The sequence below is a fragment of the Magallana gigas genome, chromosome 10, assembly GCF_963853765.1.
Source record: "Magallana gigas chromosome 10, xbMagGiga1.1, whole genome shotgun sequence".
Taxonomy (NCBI): domain Eukaryota; kingdom Metazoa; phylum Mollusca; class Bivalvia; order Ostreida; family Ostreidae; genus Magallana; species Magallana gigas.
The window spans coordinates 19,743,681-19,767,414 of NC_088862.1; the positions used below are offsets into that span (position 1 = coordinate 19,743,681).

A 23,734-nucleotide genomic window follows, 5' to 3' on the forward strand; every position below is an offset into this window, starting at 1 on the left:
ATACCGTTTAAACACTTTTTTACACTTTGAATTTATAATAACTCTGGTTTTATTTTGTTTTTATTATTTATCTAGTTATACTTTTTAAATTTCGTTTGATAAAACTAATTGGAATTTCACAAAATGAAAGTAGGAAGTGACGCGTCACAATATTTACTTTCGACGTGTTCACGTGTATGCCCCTTATCACTGGTCATTTCGTGATATAGATTATATACATCGTAAGTGAAGTGGTAAGTATATTTTATATCATAAAAACTGGAGTTGTTTTAAAAAACATTACAAGAAATATATCGACTCGTTAATCATTAATCATGTTCACCATATTTATGCCATCAGATCCCTGTCATGTTTATGTGTTATACAGTGTTATAGGCCGTGTTTATAAATGACTAAATTCTCGACTGTAATTTGTAAAATGATTCATTTAGATATTTAAATTTGGCTTTTTGAACTCTGTATTTAGAAAATAATTAGACTATATGAACATAAGCATGCACTCAATTATAGGCTAGGTTGTATTATTTATAATTACCACTATTTTTTATGATATAGTCTGTCCCAAGTTATTGCTTCCATCACTTTCTGATGATTTTTGATAAAAGTACACATACCTGTGAAAGAAGTACAGTTGAAATCAATGAAAGGGAAAATTTCCAAGATATCTTCATTAACAAATTATCCCTTTTCACTGATCATAAAAGTTAACATTTCTTACAGAAATTTATAATGGGATGTGTTTACATATGTTCTCCATTCGGAAGTACACGGGACACCTTGCGTAATTTTTCAATGTCATCATCCGGGCTTATTAATAACTGATGCAATGCAAAATTCCCGTAGACTTTCTTTTTAGCTCACCGAGACGAAGTCAGGGGGAGCTTATGCTATACCCTCGGCGTCGGCTTCGGTGTCGGCGTCGGCGTCCGGACCTGGTTAAAGTTTTTGTTACAGGTCCTGCATCTAAGCTATTACATGTCCTATCTTCACTAAACTTGCATGGATGATGCATCTGGCCCTACTTATGGACTTGAAAGACTTGGATGCTGAATCTGAGTCCTAAATTTCAGATGCTGGAGGAGGTTAAGGTTGTTGGACCAGGTTAAAGTTTATGTTGCAGGTGCCCTTTGATAGCAATATCTAAGTTACTGCAGGTCTGTACTTCACCAAACTTGCATGGATGGTGTGTCTTATGATACTGATGCACCAGACAGACTTGAGTGCTGAATCTGAGCTATAGGTTTCGGATGCTGGAGGAGGTTAAGGTTTTTGGAGCAGGTTAAGGTTTTTGTCGCAGGTGCCAATTGATAGCAATATCTAAGTTACTGCTGGTCCGTACTTCACCAAACTTGCATGGATGGTGTGTCTTAGGCCTAAAAAAAAAATAGGTTTGTTTCCGCTTTCAGGCTGAAAAAAATTAGGGTCGGTCGGTCGGCTTTTTTTTTTTTTTTTTAATCTTTTTTTTTTCCCTCTCCATCTGTTCAATTGTGCATATTAAACCATTTATCTATTAAACTGGGTAAGATAAAAAAAACCAAGTATTTGTTGTCATTATTTAAATGATGTGATGAACTTTTTCCCCGGCTGGTGGGAACATTTCTCGATCTCAACTGGCACGACATGTGCTGCCATTTGTAAATAACAAACATCTACACAACACTGATGACATCTCAATAAGTTCTATAAGCGTTTTTACGACTTAAATTTGGAGGACACAATAAATTTTTAAATCGGATAATAACGAAATTTTAACAAAAAACGGATAAAAACGGAAATTTACGAAAAAACTCGAAAAAAAATTTTGGGTCGGCGGGTTTAAGTTAGGGTCGGTCGGGAAAGCGGAAACAAACCTATTTTTTTTTTAGGCCTTATGATACTGATGCACCAGGCAGGCTTGGATGCTGAATCTGAGCTATAGGTTACAGATGCTGAAGGAGGTTAAGGTTTTTAGAGCTGGTTAAAGTTTTCGTTGCAGGTGCCCTCTGATGATTATATCTTAGTTACTACTTGTCCTAACTTCACCAGAGCGTTTTATGATACTGATGCACCAGGCAGGCTTGAATTCTGAATCTGAACCATAGGTTTCGGATGCTGGAGGAGGTTAAGGTTTTTAGAGCTGGTTAAAGTTTTTGAAACAGGTGCCCTCTGATGATTATATCTTAGTTATTACTTGTTCTAACTACACCAGACTTCCATGGATGGTGCGTCTTATGATACTGATGCACCTGACGGGCTTGAATGCTGAGTTTGAGCTATAGGTTTCAGATGCTGGATATGGTTAAGTTTTTTGGAACAGGTCACATGTTTAATAGATAATAGTACTATTTCAAACTTGCATAGTTGATTAAACTGTAATATGAATGAATCACAGAGGAAGCTTTAGATGCAGAGCTTGATCTCCATTATCAAGGATGCTAAAAAATATATCTTAGTTATTACAGGTCCTAACTTCACCAAACTTGAATGGATGGTGTGTCTTATGATACAGATGCACCTGACAGGCATGGATATTGAATCTGAGCTATAGGTTGCGGATGCTGGAGCAGGTTAAGGTTTTAATTGCTAGTGCCCTCTGATGATGATATCTTAGTTATTACTGGTATGAACTTCACCAAACTTGCATGGAGATGCGTCTTATGTATACTGATGTACCTGACAAGCTTGAATGCTGAATCTGAGCCATAGGTTTCGGATGTTGGATGAGGTTTATTTTTTTTGGAACAGGTCACATGTTTTATAGATGATAGCTTGCATAATTGATTTAACTATATTATAAATGAAACGCAGAGGTTGCTTCAGATGCAGAGCCTGATCTCCATTATCAAGGATGCTAAAGAAATCTCCTACCTCACTCAAACCTGCTCGATAGATAGATGTGTTTGTTGATAAATGATATAACATGATTCCTTTGATATAGTATTGTATGGTATGAAACAATATTGTTTAATATGATACAATATAATATCATATGTAATATTATAAAAAGTTATATGATACGATATGATATTGTATCATTTTTTTGGATATTTTATGTTATGATATTGTAACATGATATCGTTATGTATAGTATTGTATATTATGATACAATATTGTATAATATTATATTGTATTATTAATTTATTATTTTATCACATGATACTATTACATAAGATATTGCAAAATATAATATTGTAACTTATGATACAATATTGTATATTCTATAATGTTGTATCATACGATATTGTATAATATGATATTAGTTTCTGTAATATAGAATTATATCACATGAAATTGTATAATATGATACTGTAATATTATATAATATCGTATCATATGATATTGTATAATATGATATTGGTTTATAATATGATATTATTACATCACATGAAATTGTATTGTATGATATTGTAAAATATATTATTGTATCATATGATACAATATGTATAATATAATGTTGTATTATATATTATATTACTTTATCACATAATATTGTATCATTTGATATGATACAATGTTGTATCAAATTATATTGTATCAGATGATGCAATATCATATAATGTTTCAAAAATGATACAGTATCATACAATATCATACTATATTATACAATATCATATCATATGTTTCAATGTTATGATGTATTATGTAATATGGTATTGTAATATAATACTATATTGTTTTGTATATTATGATATTGTATTATGTGATCAAATACAATAACGTATAACACAATACAATGTCATATATCATACGTTACAATATCATATCTCATTATTGTTTATTATGGTATTTTATTGTATTATATGATATATGTTGTAAATATGATAGGATGCAATATTTAATTTTATATTATTGTATTGATTAACATATGAACATATGATTATCATACAATTTTTTAACAGATGATATACGATTTTGTGTCAAAACAGAATCCATGAATATCCAAGATCATAAAGAATGATTTTCATTTAATATGATAAAGGTGGTCTCATAAAGGTGAAGTCTCATAAGGGTGATGTCTTGTCTTGGTGAGCTTTGTAATCTGTGATTACCTATGTTTTGGGATGTGTATTGAAACATTAAGCAGTGGAGGGGGCGTTTCAAAACAGATAATCTGGACATTTTTCATATTACTGCTTTAACGTAGTTTGAGCACAGAGGTATTTATTATTATCGAAATATCAAGCCAAAAGTGGTGGAAGCAAACACTCAGGATACAGAGTATAGTAGTATATGATCCTTACTCTTAACATCTCCTAACCTTTTATCCTAGTATCAATATAATTGTTCAGAATTGTTTTCAAATCTGAGTCAGATCTAAGAACTATGTTTATTGGAGTTGATTATGGGTAAAATTTAATTAAGATCTACTGCTCTTGCTTCGATATGTGATATTCTAAATTAAATTGCTTGCTGTTGCAGATTTCTTTTACATTTGTATAATTTAGTGCTAGTGGTCAGTTTTAGTTTAGAGTCTGGTTCCATCATGCATAATTGTGGTAAAATGGCTTTTCTAAGGTAAACAAAGTGTGAGGTATGCCCCTTAATTTTTAGAGTTTCAAAAATATATATGTATGTTTATGTGTCATATTTATGTCATATATATGTTCATAACTGTTTACTTGTATTATGTAAGATTAATTTTTAAAATGAAAAATTTTCCTTTAACTTCGATCGCCCACATCTATAACGGCTTAGAAATACTAGCTTGTAAATTAAACGCCTGGATATGTTTATTTATCATTGTTATGTTAAATTTCAATCATTTTTAGGCTAAATTATTCAATCATCTTGAATAAATATGTATATAACATGATTTCCTAACACTGGAAAGGTTGCAAGCAATAAAAATATAATTGTTTTGATGTTAATTACCTGGTATCTGATCTGAATTTAAAGAGTTATTGCATCTATATAGAGTGATAATTTGTTTAATTTTCTAGGCCTCTAATCAATCAATCCTATTTTTTCAATACAAATAAGACGTTTTTAATCATCGCTTGATCAGCCAGTTTTTGTTAGCAATCATAGCTCTTTTTAGCTCACCTGAGCTGAAAGCTCAAGTGAGCTATTCTGATCACATTTTGTCTGTCGTCCGTCTGTCCGTCTGTCCGTCTGTCCGTCCGTCTGTCCGTCCGTCTGTCCGTAAACTTTTCACATTTTCAACATCTTCTCAAGAACTACTTGGCCAATTTCAACCAAACTTGGCACAAATCATCCTTAGGCAAAGGGGATTCAAAGTTGTGAAAATTAAGGGCCACACCCGTTTTCAAGGGGAGATAATTAGAAATTAATGAAAAATTTCAAGAAATTTTCAAAAATCTTCTTCTCAAGAACCAGAAAGCCAGGAGAGCTGAAACTTGTGTGGAAGCATTCTCAGGTAGTGTAGATTCAAAGTTGTGAAATTCATGACCCCCGGGGGTAGGGTGGGGCCACCATGGGGGGTCGAAGTTTTACATAGGAATATATAGAGTAAATCTTTAAAAATCTTCTTCTCAGAAACTAAACAGCCAGGAAAGCTGAAACTTCTGTGGAAGCATCCTCAGGTAGTGTAGATTCAAAGTTGTGAAATTCATGACCCCCAGGGGTAGGGTGGGGCCACAATGGGGGGTCGAATTTTTACATAGGAATATATAGAGTAAATCTTAAAAAATCTTCTTCTCAGAAACTAAACAGCCAGGAAAGCTGAAACATGTGTGGAAGCATCCTCAGGTAGTGTAGATTCAAAGTTGTGAAATTCATGACCCCCGGAGGTAGGATGGGGCCACAATGGGGGGGGGGGGTCAAAGTTTTACATAGGAATATATAGAGTAAATCTTTAAAAATCTTCTCAGAAACTAAACAGCCAGGAAAGCTGAAACTTGTGTGGAAGCATCCTCAGGTAGTGTAGATTCAAAGTTGTGAAAATCATGACCCCTGGGGGTAGGGTGGGGCCACAATGGGGGGGGGGGTCGAAGTTTTACATAGGAAAATATAGAGTAAATCTTTAAAAATCTTCTTCTCAGAAACTAATCAGCCAGGAAAGCTGAAACTTGTGTGGAAGCATCCTCAGGTAGTGTAGATTCAAAGTTGTGAAAATCATGATCCCTGGGGGTAAGTTGAGGCCACATTGGGGGGGGGGGGGGGGGGGGGTTGTTAAAATTTTACATAGAAATATATAGAGTAAATCTTTAAAAATCTTCTTCTCAGAAACTAATCAGCCAGGAAAGCTGAAACTTGTGTGGAAGCATCCTCAGGCAGTGTAGATTCAAAGTTGTGAAAATCATGATCCCTTCGGCCTCACAAGAAGGTTCAGAGTTTGATGCAGCTAAATATCCCATATATAAACAATTGTAAAGGATCTTTTTGAGAACTGCAATACTCAACATGTGATATGACTATAGAATTGAAGCAGGCAGCTATTTTTTCATTAGAATCTCTTTTTGTATTACTGTATTGAGTAATTGCCCTTGATTTATTGATTCTTGATTATTTTAGTTAATTCATCCACTGTTAACCAATTATTGTGATGATTATTTTTATACAATAATAAATATTCAATGTATATAAGTTGTTCTGCATAAGTAGTTTTGGGTTAGGCCGGATTAGTTTGTTTATATTTGATTTCCAATTTTTAGATACTATGAATTATTTTAGGCTGGCACATATATAGGGACAGTGTCTATTGCTTTATGACCAGCGATGTTTGGGGTTAAACTTGAACAGGTAAGGATGGAATGAGTGTTATCCCTGCTTGCGTTAACGTTGGTACATGTTGAGTTGCTTAGGTGTGCGGTCATCCCTGCTTGAGTAAAGTTGAGTCCCTATATATGTGCAGGAGCGGTGATTTAAGTCTGCTCTTGTAAATATTGGCAGCAATGAGGGCTATCCGAGTTCCAAGGGGGAAAATGGATTTTATTTATACAGGATCTACATGTATTATTGTACATTGTCCAGATTGTTTGTATTGTGACTCCATTAAGGTCAGACGACACGTTCCTCAATTTTAGATAACTTTTTCCAGGAATTTGTTAATGGTTTACTTCTACTCTGACAAGCTTTCTAGCAAAAAATTAGGGTACCTTACCAGGCATTTCTGCAAAATACTTGAGTATGCAATTTCCTATATAATCTTCTTGAAAATACACTTGAATTGCTGATATAAAAATAAATACATGTACAGCACAGCGAATTTCACTATATAAGAATTATATCTCCGCCGGGGCGAGGTTTTGAACTCACGACCTCTAGAACCTATACACTTCTGGTAGTGTGCGGCCACGGTTCTAACCACTCGACCATCTAGACAAGTAACCAAATCCAAGTCAATTTTGAACATTTTTAAAGTAATTATAAAATTAATATTTTTTATAAGAAATCTTTATTACGAGGAGATAGAAAAAAGATTCTCGAGGAACGTGTCATCTGAACTTAAGCTGACTTTATCATACCTATTGTTCCTCAGGTGAGCGATGTGGCCCATGGGCCTCTTGTTTGTTTATGTACTTATCAGTTTGGTGATTTAGAAATGTAACAAAATACGGAAAAAGGAAAACTTAATGCAATTAACCTTTCAGTAACGATAAAATTCCATGAAAAACACAAAAGTATTGCTTGTTAAATATTATAATTGTCCAACAGTCAGGGGTGTAACTGAAATCCATCATATCAAAATATAACTGATTATTGTCATTTCTACTAACTACATAATGTACACATCTTTTTATTTTTTGTACTTGTTTTTATCATACTTTAGAAGCAGAAATATTCGTTATGGCTTTAATTTCGTTATTTTCGTTGGCAGTATAAATCAAAGAAATTAAATCCATGCGCGGATCCAGAAAATTTTTCCAGGGGGGGGTCCGAAGGATAATTGTGTTTGCCAGGGGGGGTCCGAGGCATATTTTCGCGATAATTTTACTATGTAAATTTAATAAATTTTCATTTTCCAGGGGGGGTCGGGACCCCCCCGACCCCCCCTCTAGATCCGCGCATAAAATCCATGACAAAATTTTAACTAAAGTATTAGTGAATACAAAGAGATAACAATTTGAGGAAATTAAAGGTCAACAAAATTTTATTAGGTTTAAAACAACGAAATTTTGACCCAACGAAAATATGTGCTTCGATCTTCAGTATTTCCATTCCCAAGTTTATTCTTCCAACCCATTTAACTTCATAGTATACTATAATATAATCCGGCCATGGTCCCATGTGTGGATAAACACCTTGACTCACAGTTGATAGTGCACCCCTGCAAACAAATGAGATAATCAAGTGCACCCACACTTACCAATTTATTTAAAAATGATGATTTCTAGTAATAAAACTGAATTTAAGTAATAACTGAAATCGATTATATTTAGAATAATGATGAAAAACAGTCATAACTATTTGGAGTTTATTTTAAGAGAAAGAGTAACCTCTGAAAAATGAATAGACAGACTGTATTTCATCATTTTTTATCAAATTGGTAAGTCTGTAAGTTAGTAGAAATGACAATAATTCAGTTATTTTTTCAATATGATTGATTTCAGTCACACCCCTGACTGTCCAAACATCAAACTTTGTTGATAAATAACTTTCTTAAGTTCAAATCAACCCCTATTTTGTGCAAATACGATCAATAGTAAATTATATCTGGGGTATGTCAAAAGACATTGTTAGAAGTCTGCCAACACATATGCAGCACTTTGCAAGATGATTTCTTGTGGACCCCAGGTTTTCATTGAAAAATCATCATATTTTGTACAAGTGCGCATGCAAAGACTAAAAAAACGGAGTCCAAAATAAATTCACTTCTGTCGACTCTGTTTTGGGAGTCCAACTAGACTGTTAAAGTAGGTGGAGTTGTTTATGTGAGGAGATTCCTGATAATTTTTGTTAGATTTAGTTATACTTTTGTTATTTGTGAATTAGATTACTGATTTTTAGATGTTAAAAATTTTGGAACCTTTTGAACAATCTTTTTTAATCAACTTCTAATGCTATCTAGAATAATACATCCTCTTATGCACAACTATTTCTTTGTGTGTTAATTTGTTAATCCTTGTCTTTATACAGGGTTGTCTCCAAGACCCGGGAGGCGGGGAATTCCCCCGCCTATAATGCCCTAATTACCCGGCTATTATTGCATTTCAAACAGTATCTAGCTATAAGCAATTAAGACCCCCAGACCCCCCTTCTACTTTTTCATTTCCTCTTACTTCAATTTTTAGAGACAACCCTGCTTTATAGCATAAAATCATAGCAGTCATTTATTGTGTTGTATACCTATTCAAGTTATGCATGAGCAACGAATAATGATATTATATGTGATTTTATTTTATTTGTCCGTTTGTATTATATGTATGATAAAGGTTTCTTAAATTTCAATTTTTATGAGATTAATGATGTAATATAATTAAAAATATCGAACATTTTTTACCATTCATCAGTTTTTGCTCAGTGATTTTAACTAACCTGCAAATAGATTTATTTGTAAAAATTCTATGCCTGAAGAATTTTATAATGTAAAAATTATTTTTCAAACATTCCCAAAATTTCTCTAAATTCTAATGACTGTGACCCCTTAACATTAATGAGGTGCAACTGTGCTAGAGCTCTTTTGATTTTTATACTTGATTACATGTACCAGTAAGCCTTTATTGTACAAAAAATACACTGAGATTATTACAGCACAGTGTGTATTTCTGGCTGCTTTCAGGTTATGTGTGAAGTTGTGACATCTTGGGAGTGTTGATGGAGATTATTTTGGTCCTGGGATGGATTTGCTCCTTTTCCTCCATTGCTGTACAGTTTGTTGGCATGTAAGCTAGTGCAATAAGCATTATCTGGTGAATAATTCAATCAAAGGGTTTTTCTTGTTTTATTACAGATTAAATATTTTCGTCTTTTTTGTAATTGTATACAGGTTTGAAAGTGATCTATTGAACTGCCGGTCAATAGACTGCGATCTATTAGACCGCCGGTCAATAGACTGTGATCTATTGGACCGCCGGTCAATATATAGACTGTGATCTATTGGACCGGCAACTTATTTTGGAAAAAAAGTTTAATTGCTACAAGATTAAAAGATAACTTTATTATGTTTATTTTACTATTGTTCTTAAAATTTATCTTTTAGGTCATCTTAGTATTGATTAACAATGACCTGAATGCATAATGGTATGAAAGCCTGTAATTATAAATGTGAACACAAAATACTAAAACGAAATTAGGTAATAAAACAATTATTTAATGCCTGAACAGTCAATAGACCCGAATTTTTTCCCTTGATGCAGGGAACAGCTCAGTATGATCTATTGCCGAGGCCAACTTGTATACTATAGTGAATTCACTATATACATGTTTTCTTTCACCAGACTATAATTTTTGTTGATTAAGGCTTAAAATAAAAATACATTACTTTGATACCTTTTAATAATTGGTTTGTGAATTGAGAAAAATATTTATGAAAACAAACTCATTCAAACTATTATGATAAATGGTAATGCAAACTTTAAAAAAATTTGTTATAAAAGTGTTAAATTCCGCCTCTACGGGACTCAAAATGAGTTTGCTCTATCCATAAATTCGTTATATCCGAATTCATTATAACCGTAAAGTTTTGGAAAGATTTGTTAAGAATTTTACTGGGGACTCAAAAAAACTTTGCTATATCCGAGAATTCGCTATATCCGTGTTCGTACTAAACAAGTTTTACTGTACCGGTATATCTACAATTGACCTAATGATAGCCCAATATTTTCTCCAGGTCCTTCATAGCTAGGCAACATTTTTCCAAAATTTAACTTTGTTGAGCCCTGCATTGCTAAGTGGTCATAGTGTTGTAGTTGCAAGATATGGTGTGTTATTTCCTCAGACAAGGCACTTTATCTCCAAGCCTCAATCCACCCAGCTGCAATTGAGTACCATTAAATTACACTTGGGGTTTACCTGCGATGCACTGGTGTCCCATCCAGAGGATGTCAATTACTCTCCACTTAGCACCATAGAAACCAGAGATAATCACCAACCCTATGGGCCTTTATTATTATTGTAACTTTAGTTTATTTTACAACATCAGTAATCATAAATTCATAACCCTCAAGTCTAGTGTAAATGATACACACTTTTGCCAAAATTGGAATAAAAGTGGGGGGTGGGGGGGGGGGGTATAATATACATTATTAAGGACCAGCATTTTGCCCTTTTCTTGATATCTAGCGGTACCTTATATTATAAGTATGTATGTGTATGGCCAATATCATAACTTTTTTATGTACTATTCATGGATATTATTAATGAAATATTTTTATTTTAAGTAACTAAAAGTCTTGTTCCAAGGATTTTCTTTAAGCAAATTAAGTCTGATAAAATTAGCCAGTCTAATCTTTCTTATCATTAATATCATTTAACTTGTTTTAATACTTCCACAGTGAGATATGTTTCCGAATCTGGAAAAAGGGAAGCACAGGGGATATTTCTCCAGCACCATTTGTTGCCAACCTTATTGCGTAAGTTAGCAATGAAAATGTTGACAGCACCTAAAATAGCTGCTAAATCTTACAATTTACATTGAATAGTTGATTAGGAGAGAACTGATGCTTTAGAATGCATGGGTCTTTGTAATTTTCACATGTAAAATTCAATATGTTGACAAATACAGGTTTCGAACAAGTCAAAATAAATTTCAATAGTAAGTGATTATTAAATTCTTTTTTACAAAAATTTATGTCAATTAAACTCATGGAATTATATTTAAAAAGTGATAATTTGTCATAGATATTCAGGTCAATTTGAGTTTTTCTAAAACTAGAGACTAATTTTTTGTTGTTGAAAAGTTCTGAAAAGTCTCTTTGCTTAATGTTTAGGTTTTAGATGTCTATCCTTTAGTAACATGTAGTAAAAAGATCTTTAAAATATACATGTATATATATATATTTTTTGAGTAACTGACTGTAGAAGACATCTCTTTGGCTGATGCAATATATATATATATATATGTAAACTAATTACCGGTATAAATTTTAGTGATGTATCATAAAGTAGAATGATAGAGTACTGGTAAATTGATTTTGATCAGCAACATTTTACAATAATCAATCACTTTGTTTTTCAGGGCGGGTCTGTGGGTGAAATATGGACTCCTTACATCTATTCAGTCTCTGATTATAGTCAACGCCCTCGGTGCTATTCTGGCGCTTATCTATGTGATATTTTTCTACATTTACTCATTAAGAAAGGTTAGTGGTATACTGTTATTGTGTTGATCATTATTAAATACATGTATAAAATACATTTTATAATATTTACATTTGCAAATATGCCAATAGAATAACGAAAACAATAAATTCTGTTTGAACTTTTTCATGACATCAAAATGATAATTGCACATGCTTATCATTTGATGGTTTCATTTTTGTAAACATAAAACCACCGTTATATTATTTATTCTGAATGATTTGCCTTTCTCAAATTAACATAATTATAAATAATAAAGGCAATGTTAAAAAGTTCACAGTGATGTGAACTTGGTTTGTACATGATCAAATCTTCTGATAAGCCCTCTGGGATTCACAGGATTTGATCACGTGACCAATCAAGTTTAATTCTTAATAAACAGTTTGCGTATAAGGATAACCATCTGAACATTGATTTTGACATTTGAGATTTCTTTATATAAGATTTCTAGAACCACAGAGCCAATTGCAACTAAACCATTTTAACATCCAAATTTGTAGCTCACATCGATCACACAATTTAAGGCGATAGGGATTAGGGAAGAAACAATTTTTAGCTCATCTGAGCTGAAAGCTCAAGTGAGCTTTCCTGATCACAGTTTGTCTGTTTGTCTGTAAACTTTTTACATTTTCAACTTCTCCAGAACCACTGGGCCAATTTCAACCAAACTTAGCACAAAGCACCCTTAGGCAAAGGGGATTCAAATTTGTGAAAATTAAGGACATGCACCCTTTTTCAAGAGGAGATAATTGAGAATTATTGAAAAATTTTGAGAAATTTACAAAAATCTTTTTCTAGAGAACCATTTGGCCAGGAAAGCTGACTCTTATGTTGAAACATCCTCAGGTAGTATAAATTCAAAGTTGTGAAAATCGTGACCCCCTGAGGTTGGGTGGGTCAATTTTTACAGAGGTATATATAGAGTAAATCTTTTCTCAGAATCTAAAAAGCCAGGAAAGCTGAAAGTTATGTGGAGGCATCCTCAGGTAGTGAAGATTTAAAGTTGTGAAAATCATGACCCCCAGGGGTTGGATGGGGCCACAATGGAGAGTTGAATATATAGAGAAATATCTTTAAAAAGATTTCCCTGTAAGGTTTTCTTAACCTTCTCCTGAAACTTTTTTGACTGTTTAAAGGAATATGAGTGGTTTTGTTTTACCATTTACCATATAGTTATTGACATGAATTATTGTCAAACAAAACATATGATATACAACTGTAATCGGAAAAGATTGTTCTTAAAAATTTTAACTATAGAGTACACAGCTATATTAATAGAAATTAATTAGGTGAGTTTATTCAGGTGATTTTACCTGTACATTGTTTTACCATTTACCATATAGTTATTGACATGAATTATTGTCAAACAAAACATATGATATACCACTGTAATCGGAAAAGATTGTTCTTTAAAACTTTAACTATAGAGTACACAGCTATATTAATAGAAATTAATTAGGTGAGTTTATTCAGGTGATTTTACCTGTACATTATAAAAAATATGATAAACATGAAAATTTACTTGTCTGATGAAATTGTAGCTTATTAGCTTAGGAAACTATTGTTTCCTAGTTTTGGATAATGTATTTCTTGTTATATCTTGGGAATTGAGATCAGTACACAACAATCAAGATTTAACTAAAAGGAAATTCATCCCTTAAGTAATATGTTATCAAACTATCATATTTTATTTATGACTGCAATCAGAATTAATTGAAGTTTTGTATTTATGCCATTTTAATAATTTTTATTGATAATATCGATTACATTACATACCAGTAGTAATGGTAATTCAGGTAAAAAATACCTGCACACTATTTTATCTATTGTCTGCACAGTTATACATGAAAATGTTTAAAATAATTATTGTAATTCAGGATAAACATAATAATTTTCAAACAGTGATTTCAAAACATTTGACCAATTAGGTACAGTACCCGCAACGATATATTTTACAAGATAAATGATAGGATAGGATTCACGCACGATGGGATAGGATTAACGCACGATAGAACAGTATACATGCACGATATTATAGGATTGATACACGATAGGAAAGGATAAACGATGTTCATGATAAACGTATATCCGCGTTAAACGATCTTCACCGTAAACCTGATAATGGCAGAATTTGAGAAAGAACTCGTACAAATCAAGATATACATGACATTTCTTGTTATCAACAAATGCCCAGTTGTTATACTGGCTGCGTCAGTTATATAATGTATTAAAATGACCAGTTAAATTTTCTTAACAAATCTTTTGAGCTGAAATGATCAATCATTTGTATTGTTAACGTTGTTTTCAACACCGAACAACCCAGCCGATTGCCGCGAACATTTTAGCCTAGAGCAAATATAACACGGAAAATAGCGGACTCAATGAAAATACAACTCTTGCTCTTAATAAATATAAAATCTATCATAATTAATATATTTATTTCTGTATAAAAAATGATGCATTAAAAATAAATTATATAAGTTACACAGGTACACATTCCGCGTACGGTTTGTTGACATTGTTTTCATTACCGCACACCCAAGCCGATCGCCGGGAACATTTTATCCCGAGATCAAATATCACACGGAAAATATACACATGACTAGCGGGTTCAATTAAGATAATACTTTTGTTTTAAGTAAATATTAATTATATAATAATTACTTTTATTCCTATAAACAATCATGCATGCAAAACGAATTTAAAATGTTACATACAAGTTAATGTTTACACAGGTATACAGTCCGCGTACAATTTAATATAATTGATATACAGGTAAATATGTTACCTTGTTCCTAAGAACTTTGATAGTTTACAATCATTTTTCACTTCCACTGCTTACAGATATGATTTTCATGTACTACTGGTTAATTTGATCTGAAGAATTGAGAATTTAGTATCAAGAAAGAAGGCTGGTTAGGAATTTACATTTTTTGTTCGATAAATGTCCCTATACGGCGCACTGATTGACTCATAACTTTGAAATAACTCAACTTGCTTATAAAAAGGCATAAAACGATTAACACGATAGGATAAACGGAAAAACGATTAATTAAACGATAATCCTGATAGGATTAACGCACGATAGGATAGGATTAACGCACGATAGAACAGCTAGTATACATGCATGATACGATAGGATTGATACACGATACGATAGGATAGGATTGTAAAGAATAACGTTGCGGGTACCGTATATGTGCTAATAATCTTCGCCAAAGTTTTGTTTACTGGGCACCCCCCCCCCCCCCCCCCATCGTTGTATAGCATGTAAGGCATAGTGTATTAGTTTCCTTTGGGTTTTAATTTCTTAAATTATAATATTGAACAGTACTATAAATACAATACTGGAGAAGATCAACATAGTGTATGAGTTGAATTTCTAAGCTAGAATAGGCCCAGGCTGACGCAAAGCACATGTGCCGATGTTCGGAGGCTGCCATTGTTGCACAGGTGTCATGAATTAGCCTCAATTCACTGCTAATCAGCCCAATTCCTGTCATAAACTTCAAAGGAAGTGGATTATTTATGTTTATTTCCACTTGGGGGCAACTATAAACTCACAGAATCATGAATGCATCTAGAATATCTTAAACTAATCCCTGTCATACGCACTTGTCCGATGCCGCCATTTTACAAAAATTAACAGGTGTGTGTATCACGGGATATCTGTCAAACCATTGCAATACCTGACTGTGTATAATTGTCTGTATAAGGTGGTCACTATTAGGTGTTATTTGCCACTAAATTTTGATTCAGACAAGTAAAAAAAACAAAGAATATATTGAGGTTCTATATACGGGTAGACGCGTCATAAGTCGCCATAAGGGAAATGACCAATGCGTCATATTGTGGCATTAGGGGTAAAGGGTAAAATGCCTCAGGAGTTAAAACTGTTAATACTCTGGTCCCTGGATGATATTTGGGCCTTACAGATCACGAGGTTCAGAGTTTGATGTCCAGAGCCCAGATATTTTGTATTAATTATGACTCCACTTATCTGATTTTATCATGCATATTGTTGCTCAGGTGAGCGATGTGGCCCATGGACGTCTTGTTTGATAAAGTGTCACGCCCCTTAAAAAAATTAACTCATAACTTTTTTTTAATCATTTCAGCAAGCGCTCCTTTATGACTGCATGTTTACTTTACTTCAATTTTTTTTAAATCTATAATGCATGTAATATTTTAAAAGATCCTGATTTATATATATAGGTGTAAACAGATCGAGGTTTATAATTTCAATCCAGATAAACAGTTGATTCTAGAAGTACAACATGTGATTATTTAGACAAAAGTCTTTGAAAGTATAGAAATGAATCAATTTGTTTAAACCATTAATCATTGGAATTCTGACTTTTATATATGAAAATATAGAAGGCCGAGATTCAAAAACAAACTTAAGAACTGTAACTTATGTTACCTATAATGCAAGGACCTCTTGTTTTTTATAAAATTATTTATTTTGGTAATATTGGTCATGAGATGCATGATATAGATTTCTGTGTTGCTCAGCACAATGTTGTATTCACCAAATGTTGACGCGGATGACATCCACTAATATTCTGGTAAACATTTGATGAAATCTTTATTTTAAACTTTTCCTTTCAGAGTTTGATTAGTCGATTTATGGTGTTCGGCTGCCTTGCAATAAGTGTGCCATATCTGTACATTGGAGTGTACCTGGAGGATCAGAACCTTGCAATAGAGCATCTGGGGAAAATGTGTGTCCTGATGACTGTCATCAGCTATGCAGCTCCTCTTGCCTCATTGGTGAGTAAATCAGTGACCAAACCCCATGATGGCAAGACAACAATTTTCTGCTGAAAAAGTACATATAATATTGATGGTATTAATCTTGAAATGTATCCATGATCAGACAACATCAGTAATGTTACTGATAGTGTTGAGCACTAATCCAACTAGTGTATAAGACTGAGTTATTATGCTTCAGTTTGACGTGTTTCGACAGCGGAGTACAGATTGTATGTCCTTCCCCCTGGTGCTGGCTTACTTCATTGTCTCCGTCGAGTGGTTTATCTATGGGTCCCTGTTAAAGGACCAGTATGTACAGGTAAAACAGCTTCAAATTAGATGATTCTGAATTAATTATTGTTGTTTGTGATTTCATGTTTTAAGGTAAGGTTTGCAGCTTGCATTTTTAGGAATTATACCAAAGTTACATATTGTTTTGTTCTTTATACTGAAGTTTTTTTTCTCATGAAATTCAAATGATTTTGCCGCACCCGTTTTATAACTACAAAAGGTCAAAGTTTATGATTTCAAAATTTAATGTTGATGAGATGTAATTAATTTCGTAAAAACTTTACCCGGTATATACAAGTTTTTTTTAGTTATTTATGCTTAAAATGATTGAAAAAAATGACACTACCGTGGACTCATTTAAATTCGTGGGGGCCAATTTTCGTGGAAAGCTGGCTTTTTTACTTATTCATGGGGGTTTAATTTTGTGGGTGCGTCAGTTTTCACTTTTAGTAAAAAAGAATACTCTTTCTAAAAAATTTTCATTGAAGTTGTAAATTCTAGGGGAAGGGCTACCCACGAATACCAATTAAGAAAATTGAGCCACCACGAATATTCTAATGATTCCACAGTATTTTTTTAAAATTTCTAATGAAATATTTTTAAAAAATATAATAAAAGCAACAAAAAATTTAATTTTGACCTACTGTTTTGTAAACAAACCATCTTATTTGAAACCCTTCCAAGTCCACAGATTTCAGGAAAAAACGTATCTATATATGTGTAATCTGGTATTTCTATAACACTACTCAAAACCGCATGATGCAAACTTCGTTTTTGTGGAAATTGATAAAATGCTTGTGTCCTGTTATACATGTATTATCAATGAAACTACAAAACCCGACAAAATAAAAAAATGTTATCAGATCTGTGATCTAACTGATATCTGATACTTTGTCTGGTTCAGGTACAGTATGTAAAAAAAAATAAAGCTGTGCAACTCTGTTTGGTATCAATTTGTATGACCATAGAAATATTTACCTGAAATATTAAAGATGCTATTATAAATTTTGACATATAAATGAAAATTTTTAAAAATCCTAAATGAGGTAAAAATTTATCCCTGATTGCATTGTATAATTATAGTACCGGTGTGTTACTCTACAAATGCCTTTTTTTTCTCACACAGACGCCTAATTTGATAGGAATAGCCCTAGGAATCCTTCAGTTGGGGCTTTTTGTTGTCTATCCTAAATCCAAAACAGCCTCAAAGGAAATTACCATTGAAGTCTTGTAACTAGTTCATCTATAGATTGACCAATGAAATACAAGCAACAAATTCAGATAGTTTGGTAAATAAGATAGCCTGCAATGGTAATTCCTACATTTAGTTTGAATTAAAATTATGTGATTTCATGTTGATTGCACCAATTGAGAATTTTTAATGCTTAGTAAAATGATAGTTCATATTGTTATATTTTTACTCTTGTGCAAAACACAATACTCTGCTAGTTTTGTTTTTTATTACATGTATTTAAAAATTAAAACGAATTACAGTACTTCAGTATTGTATGTAATTTTTTTTTGGGATTAAATTAAAATGAATTACAATACTTCAATATAGCATGTAATGTTTTTTTCAGGGATGTATTTGTTTTCAAACTTTTTTTTGTTGACAAGTATATATAGATGTTAACATTATTATGAGGTTACTTGAGTGTTCATGTTTTTTATTTATGCTGATAAATTGATTTCTTTTAAAATCTAGCAATAGTTTGTACCCACATAGCATAAAATGAGTAACATTTCTTTGGGAGGTCAGTCCATACATGTAGGTCAGAAGCCTAAGGGAATACAATTTGTTGTTTCCAATGTATTCTCTTTGAGTGTTTTATTGTTAGGGTATATCCATTTTCTGGAGAAAAAAAATATTGCAAACAGATTTTAAAAGTCAAATGACAATTGAATAGAAAGCAAACCTTCAGGTTTTCTTGATTCAACAAACAAACACATCCTCTGTACTTACCGGTAATTGAATTTACATGTATCAAAAAAGAACTTATGGGTATTATTGTAATAAACTACCAAAAAAAAAAGAACATATTGTCACACTGGAATCCAGTGTCCATGATAACTTGCATAGAATTATCCCTGTGTTTTAATTTTATGTACCGGTATATATACTTGATATTTACTGTTCATACAAAATATGAGTTGATGCTTAGATTTAAAGCTGCATGTATAGAATTAGTTTGGTGACTTTTGAATTCATTCTTTAACTAAAGGCTTTAATGAGAAACAGTTTCACCTTGTGTTGGGACTTTTAAGAAATAACCAGAAAGTATTAAATTGATAGAATACACAGTCATGGTTGATATAGGATAGCTTCCATTGTTGGTACAAATAAAGCTTTTATGTTTTAAAACATATTTTCCAAATTACCAAAACTACATGTATAACTTTACCAATGGGTCCAATAACAGCTGATTATATGTTGTAGATTAATTACATGTACAAGTTATGGGAGTTATTTCTGCATGCTGTTCTGTTAAACACCATGCAGGAAGATTTGTTAACACTAGCTGGAGTATATTGATCGATCTCAGTGTTATGCAAACCATCATTTTTTCTTTAATTGTTATGTTTTTTATATTAATCATAAATTCATATAATACAATTTAGAAAACAAGAATTATTATGTTTGAGAGTTCAACTTCAGTCGAGAGATTCAACAACTTGAGCTAAGATTTTTAGGTCACCTGGTAACCTATTGCAATTGGTCTTCGTCTATCGTCATGTGTCATCCATTATGTTAACAATTTTACATTTTCAACTACTTCTTGAAAATTACTAGGCTGATTGTTATTATATTGGTGTGAAGCATCTCCATAGTAAGAGGAATCTAAATTGTAAAATTCATATCTCTACACCCCTACGACACCATATATGCAAAAAACGCCAAATTTTCAAAAATCTTCTCTTCTTTCACACATGTTGGGAAAACTAAATGTATGGTTATGATGTCCACGAAGTCCTCTATCAAAATTATGAAATTAATGGCCCCAGGGTCAAGGGTTCAGGCTTTAGGGTGGGGCCAATATGGCAATGTAGTAAAAATGTAATAAATCTCAGAAAATCTTCTTCTTTACTTCCATATACATTTGAGAAAAACTAAATGCATGGTTATGATGTCATGAATTCTACCTAAATTACATGTGAAATTCATGTTCCCCAGGTCAGGAGTTAAATTAAGACTCAAGGGTGGGGCAAATATGCCCACATATTGTAAATGTATTGATTTAATATTCTTTTCTGTACTATCACAGTCGTGGGAGATAAGTCATGCATTGTTATCATGTTCATAATGTAATTAAGTTCAATTGTGAAATTCACTGCTCAGACCATGAGATAAAAGTTGAGGCTTTTTATTGGTAATGGGGGGGGGGGGGTGGTTGATAAATATGACCATATATAGAACATGTATTTTTACTTGGGTAATTGCTGTTTGTCATATCCATACCAATTTTAACTCCATCTTGAAAAGCATTCTAAATGAAACTTTGAATTTTTAAAAAAATAAAAATTGACTATTAAAGGCCAGCAGGTCTCTTACAATTGCTTGCCCCTGTAACTAAGGTAAAGATAAACCTATATTCCCGCAACTCTTGTAACAACACACACCCCCCCCCCCCCCCCCCCAAACACACACACACACACATTTGTATGGATTATTGTTTTTCAAACATCAAATAATAAAAGTGGGACAACAGTCAGAGAAGTCACAGATTAGGATTTAGACTTCAAAATGAAGCTTAAGGTGGTATGAGATACCTGTCGACATGAATGTAAATAAAAATGGATTATAATCAAAATGCTTTTACCATTTCAAAATTTACAATATTTGACCGAAAAATAGGTTTTAAAAATATTTGGAAAGGTAAATTATATGATAAAATCCCCAGTTGGATTCGAACTCATGACTAAGAGAATCGTAGGTATACATGTAACACTGTGCTACGCTGTTAGGGAACAACTTTGAAAAAGAAAACAATTATGAAATTATACTTGATTTTATTGTTTATTTCAATAGGAAGTGCATCACAATATAGAGGTGTCCCATTCTACCTTAAACTCTGACATGTCAATCCAAGGGCTATGGTACTCAGGTGACCACCAAGGCCGATTGGTCCTCTTGTTCATTTTTTATGTTTAGTACAAAACATTCTTATAGTGCTTAACAGAGACTGTAATATTTTGTCCACAGTTGACATGCAAATAAAATAATTTTATTGTAATCAATAATTTTTCTTATGTATAACAAAATCATAACTTTCTTGTTTACGCCACAAAGAATTGTGATCTCTATATCTTGCCTTATTACATATGTAAGGTCATTTACATGTACTTTCTGGGGCTATTACTACAGTTTACATGTATATATATATGTATCTAGTCATTGATAACCCTGCTCCACAGAGATGTACACTACAAAAGTTTGTGATATTTGCTTGCTATGTTCAGTAGAAGATATCTGTGCACACATGCTGTTTGTAGTATGTGAAAGAATTGTTTTAGCATAGACATGTAAACACTGATAACTTTTAATGGGGGGAGGGGGGGGGGGGGGGGGGGGGCTAATTTTTGATTTTGTTATTGCTCAATGACTTTATTCATTTGACAAGTATCATACACCTCATTAATTATAAATGCAATACGTTATTGACTTAATTTTCAATTTCAACTGTTTTCAAATTGAATACCAATTGTAACGTGCATGTAGACGTAAAGAAAACGATGAACTTCCACATTTTCATTGACTGGGGGTCAACTCATTGAACTTTCCTCATGTTCATTATTTTTTCAGACATTCAGATTTTCCCAATTCAACATTGACACACCAAAGCTTCATTCTTTATTGAAATGAGAAGGTATGCAAATGATGTTATGCGTTGTTATGGTCTTTTAATATTGAATTCTGTTATTGTTTATACATATACTTTTCATGCTTATAGCATATTTCATTATTCATTATACAAAGTAATATTTACATTAATTATGAAAGTATATTGAATTTACAATACTTTACATAGTTATAATGAATTTTGATTTATCCGGTGTTGTCAAATGTCGATATATCTTATTGTTTAAAGAAAAGGAGAATATCTTTCACCATCGTGAATAAAGGGATTATAGACATCTGAATTAGAAGATTTGTACTTTGACAGAGGTGCTTTATTGTTACTAGTATAAATATATATGTGTTTCTTGTTGGTAATTATGAAGTATGCCAGTAAAATAGCATTTATGGATATAGTTCTTTATATTAAGTTATGGTGTGATTCTTACAGAAAGAGGAGACAAATCTTGAGGATTGGTTTGAACATATCTTATTGTATATATGATATACAAAGGGTACGAACACAAGTTCTTGCAACTTACTAGGTTCTCACCCTAATAAAATCTTGAGAATTGGCATAGATTTGAAGGATTTTCCAAAAGTTGCGAAAAAAAATGATTAATGCCTATAATTATATTGTTATTTCTGAAGTTTTTAAAAAAATATTCTGCGGGTATATATTTCTTAATATAGAATTGATGTTTTCATTCTTTGTATTTACATGTATGCAAAATAAACATGTGGAAAAAGAAAAGGGCTTTGATCTTTTTAGCTCACCTGAGCTGAAAGCTCAAGTGAGCTATTCTGATCACATTTTGTCCGTCGTCCGTCTGTCCGTCCGTCTGTCCGTCTGTCCGTCCGTCCGTCCGTCCGTCTGTCCGTCTGTAAACTTTTTACATTTTGAACTTCTTCTCTAAAACCGCTTATCCAATTTCAACCAAATTTGGCACAAAGCATCCTTATGGGAGGGCGAATATAAATTGCAGAAATAAAAGTCCGATCTGTATTCAAAGCGGAGAAAACCTTGAAACTGTAGAAAAAGGGGGGTGCATTTTTAAAAATCTTCTTCTCAAGAACTAATTAGTTCAATTCAACGTAGTTTAGCATAAATTATCTTTATGGGAAGGAAAATATAAATTGCAAAAATTAAGTGCTAATTCTGATTCAAATCTGAGTTATTACGAAAATAATAATAAAGGAAATGCGTGTTTTAATCAGTTTAATAGCTTCGGGCTCGGCATACGGTAAGAATTACCTACGGTAAAATGGGTAGGCAAGACTTGGTCTGAGCAAAACAAAAAATTGGCAGGTATTAATCTGCCAATCTCATTAAAATTTCGGGATATTTGATGGACCAGTATATGTGTATTCGCTGTTAATATTGCTGCAAAATAATGCGTATTTTGAATTGACGATTGCCGATCTGCCCCGGCTTTTATTTTGCCACGGCCCGGGTTTGCATACCCATTTTACCAAGACTCGTATTCCATACTTCTAAAACGAGGTTCTTTGTTTAAAGCAGCCATGACATTATACGAAAAAGGGTCGATCTGACTATGATGAATTTACTTGCTATGCAACCGTTCGCGTATGAAGGGAAATTTTTGAAACATGCAAACTATATTGGTGCCGATTTTGTGAAGTAAATTAAGGCTAAATATTTCAATGCGTTGA

At 32.7% G+C, this 23,734-nt stretch overlaps 1 protein-coding gene across 2 annotated transcripts; it reads left to right on the top strand.

Annotated features, from left to right (window-relative positions):
• Positions 1–124: 124 nt before the first annotated feature.
• LOC105328388 (sugar transporter SWEET1) lies at positions 125–22,814 on the top strand. 2 transcript variants are annotated; one of them, XM_011429245.4, is made up of 7 exons: positions 125–233; positions 9,662–9,764; positions 11,376–11,453; positions 12,059–12,182; positions 16,792–16,953; positions 17,135–17,254; positions 18,353–22,814. In XM_011429245.4, the coding sequence occupies exons 2-7, from the start codon at positions 9,697–9,699 to the stop codon at positions 18,458–18,460; spliced, it is 660 nt and encodes a 219-aa protein (XP_011427547.2). In that variant the 5' UTR covers positions 125–233; positions 9,662–9,696; the 3' UTR covers positions 18,461–22,814. The 2 variants fall into 2 exon arrangements, with proteins under 2 accessions (XP_011427547.2, XP_011427548.2); XM_011429246.4 differs by having other exon boundaries at positions 134–221.
• Positions 22,815–23,734: the final 920 nt, after the last annotated feature.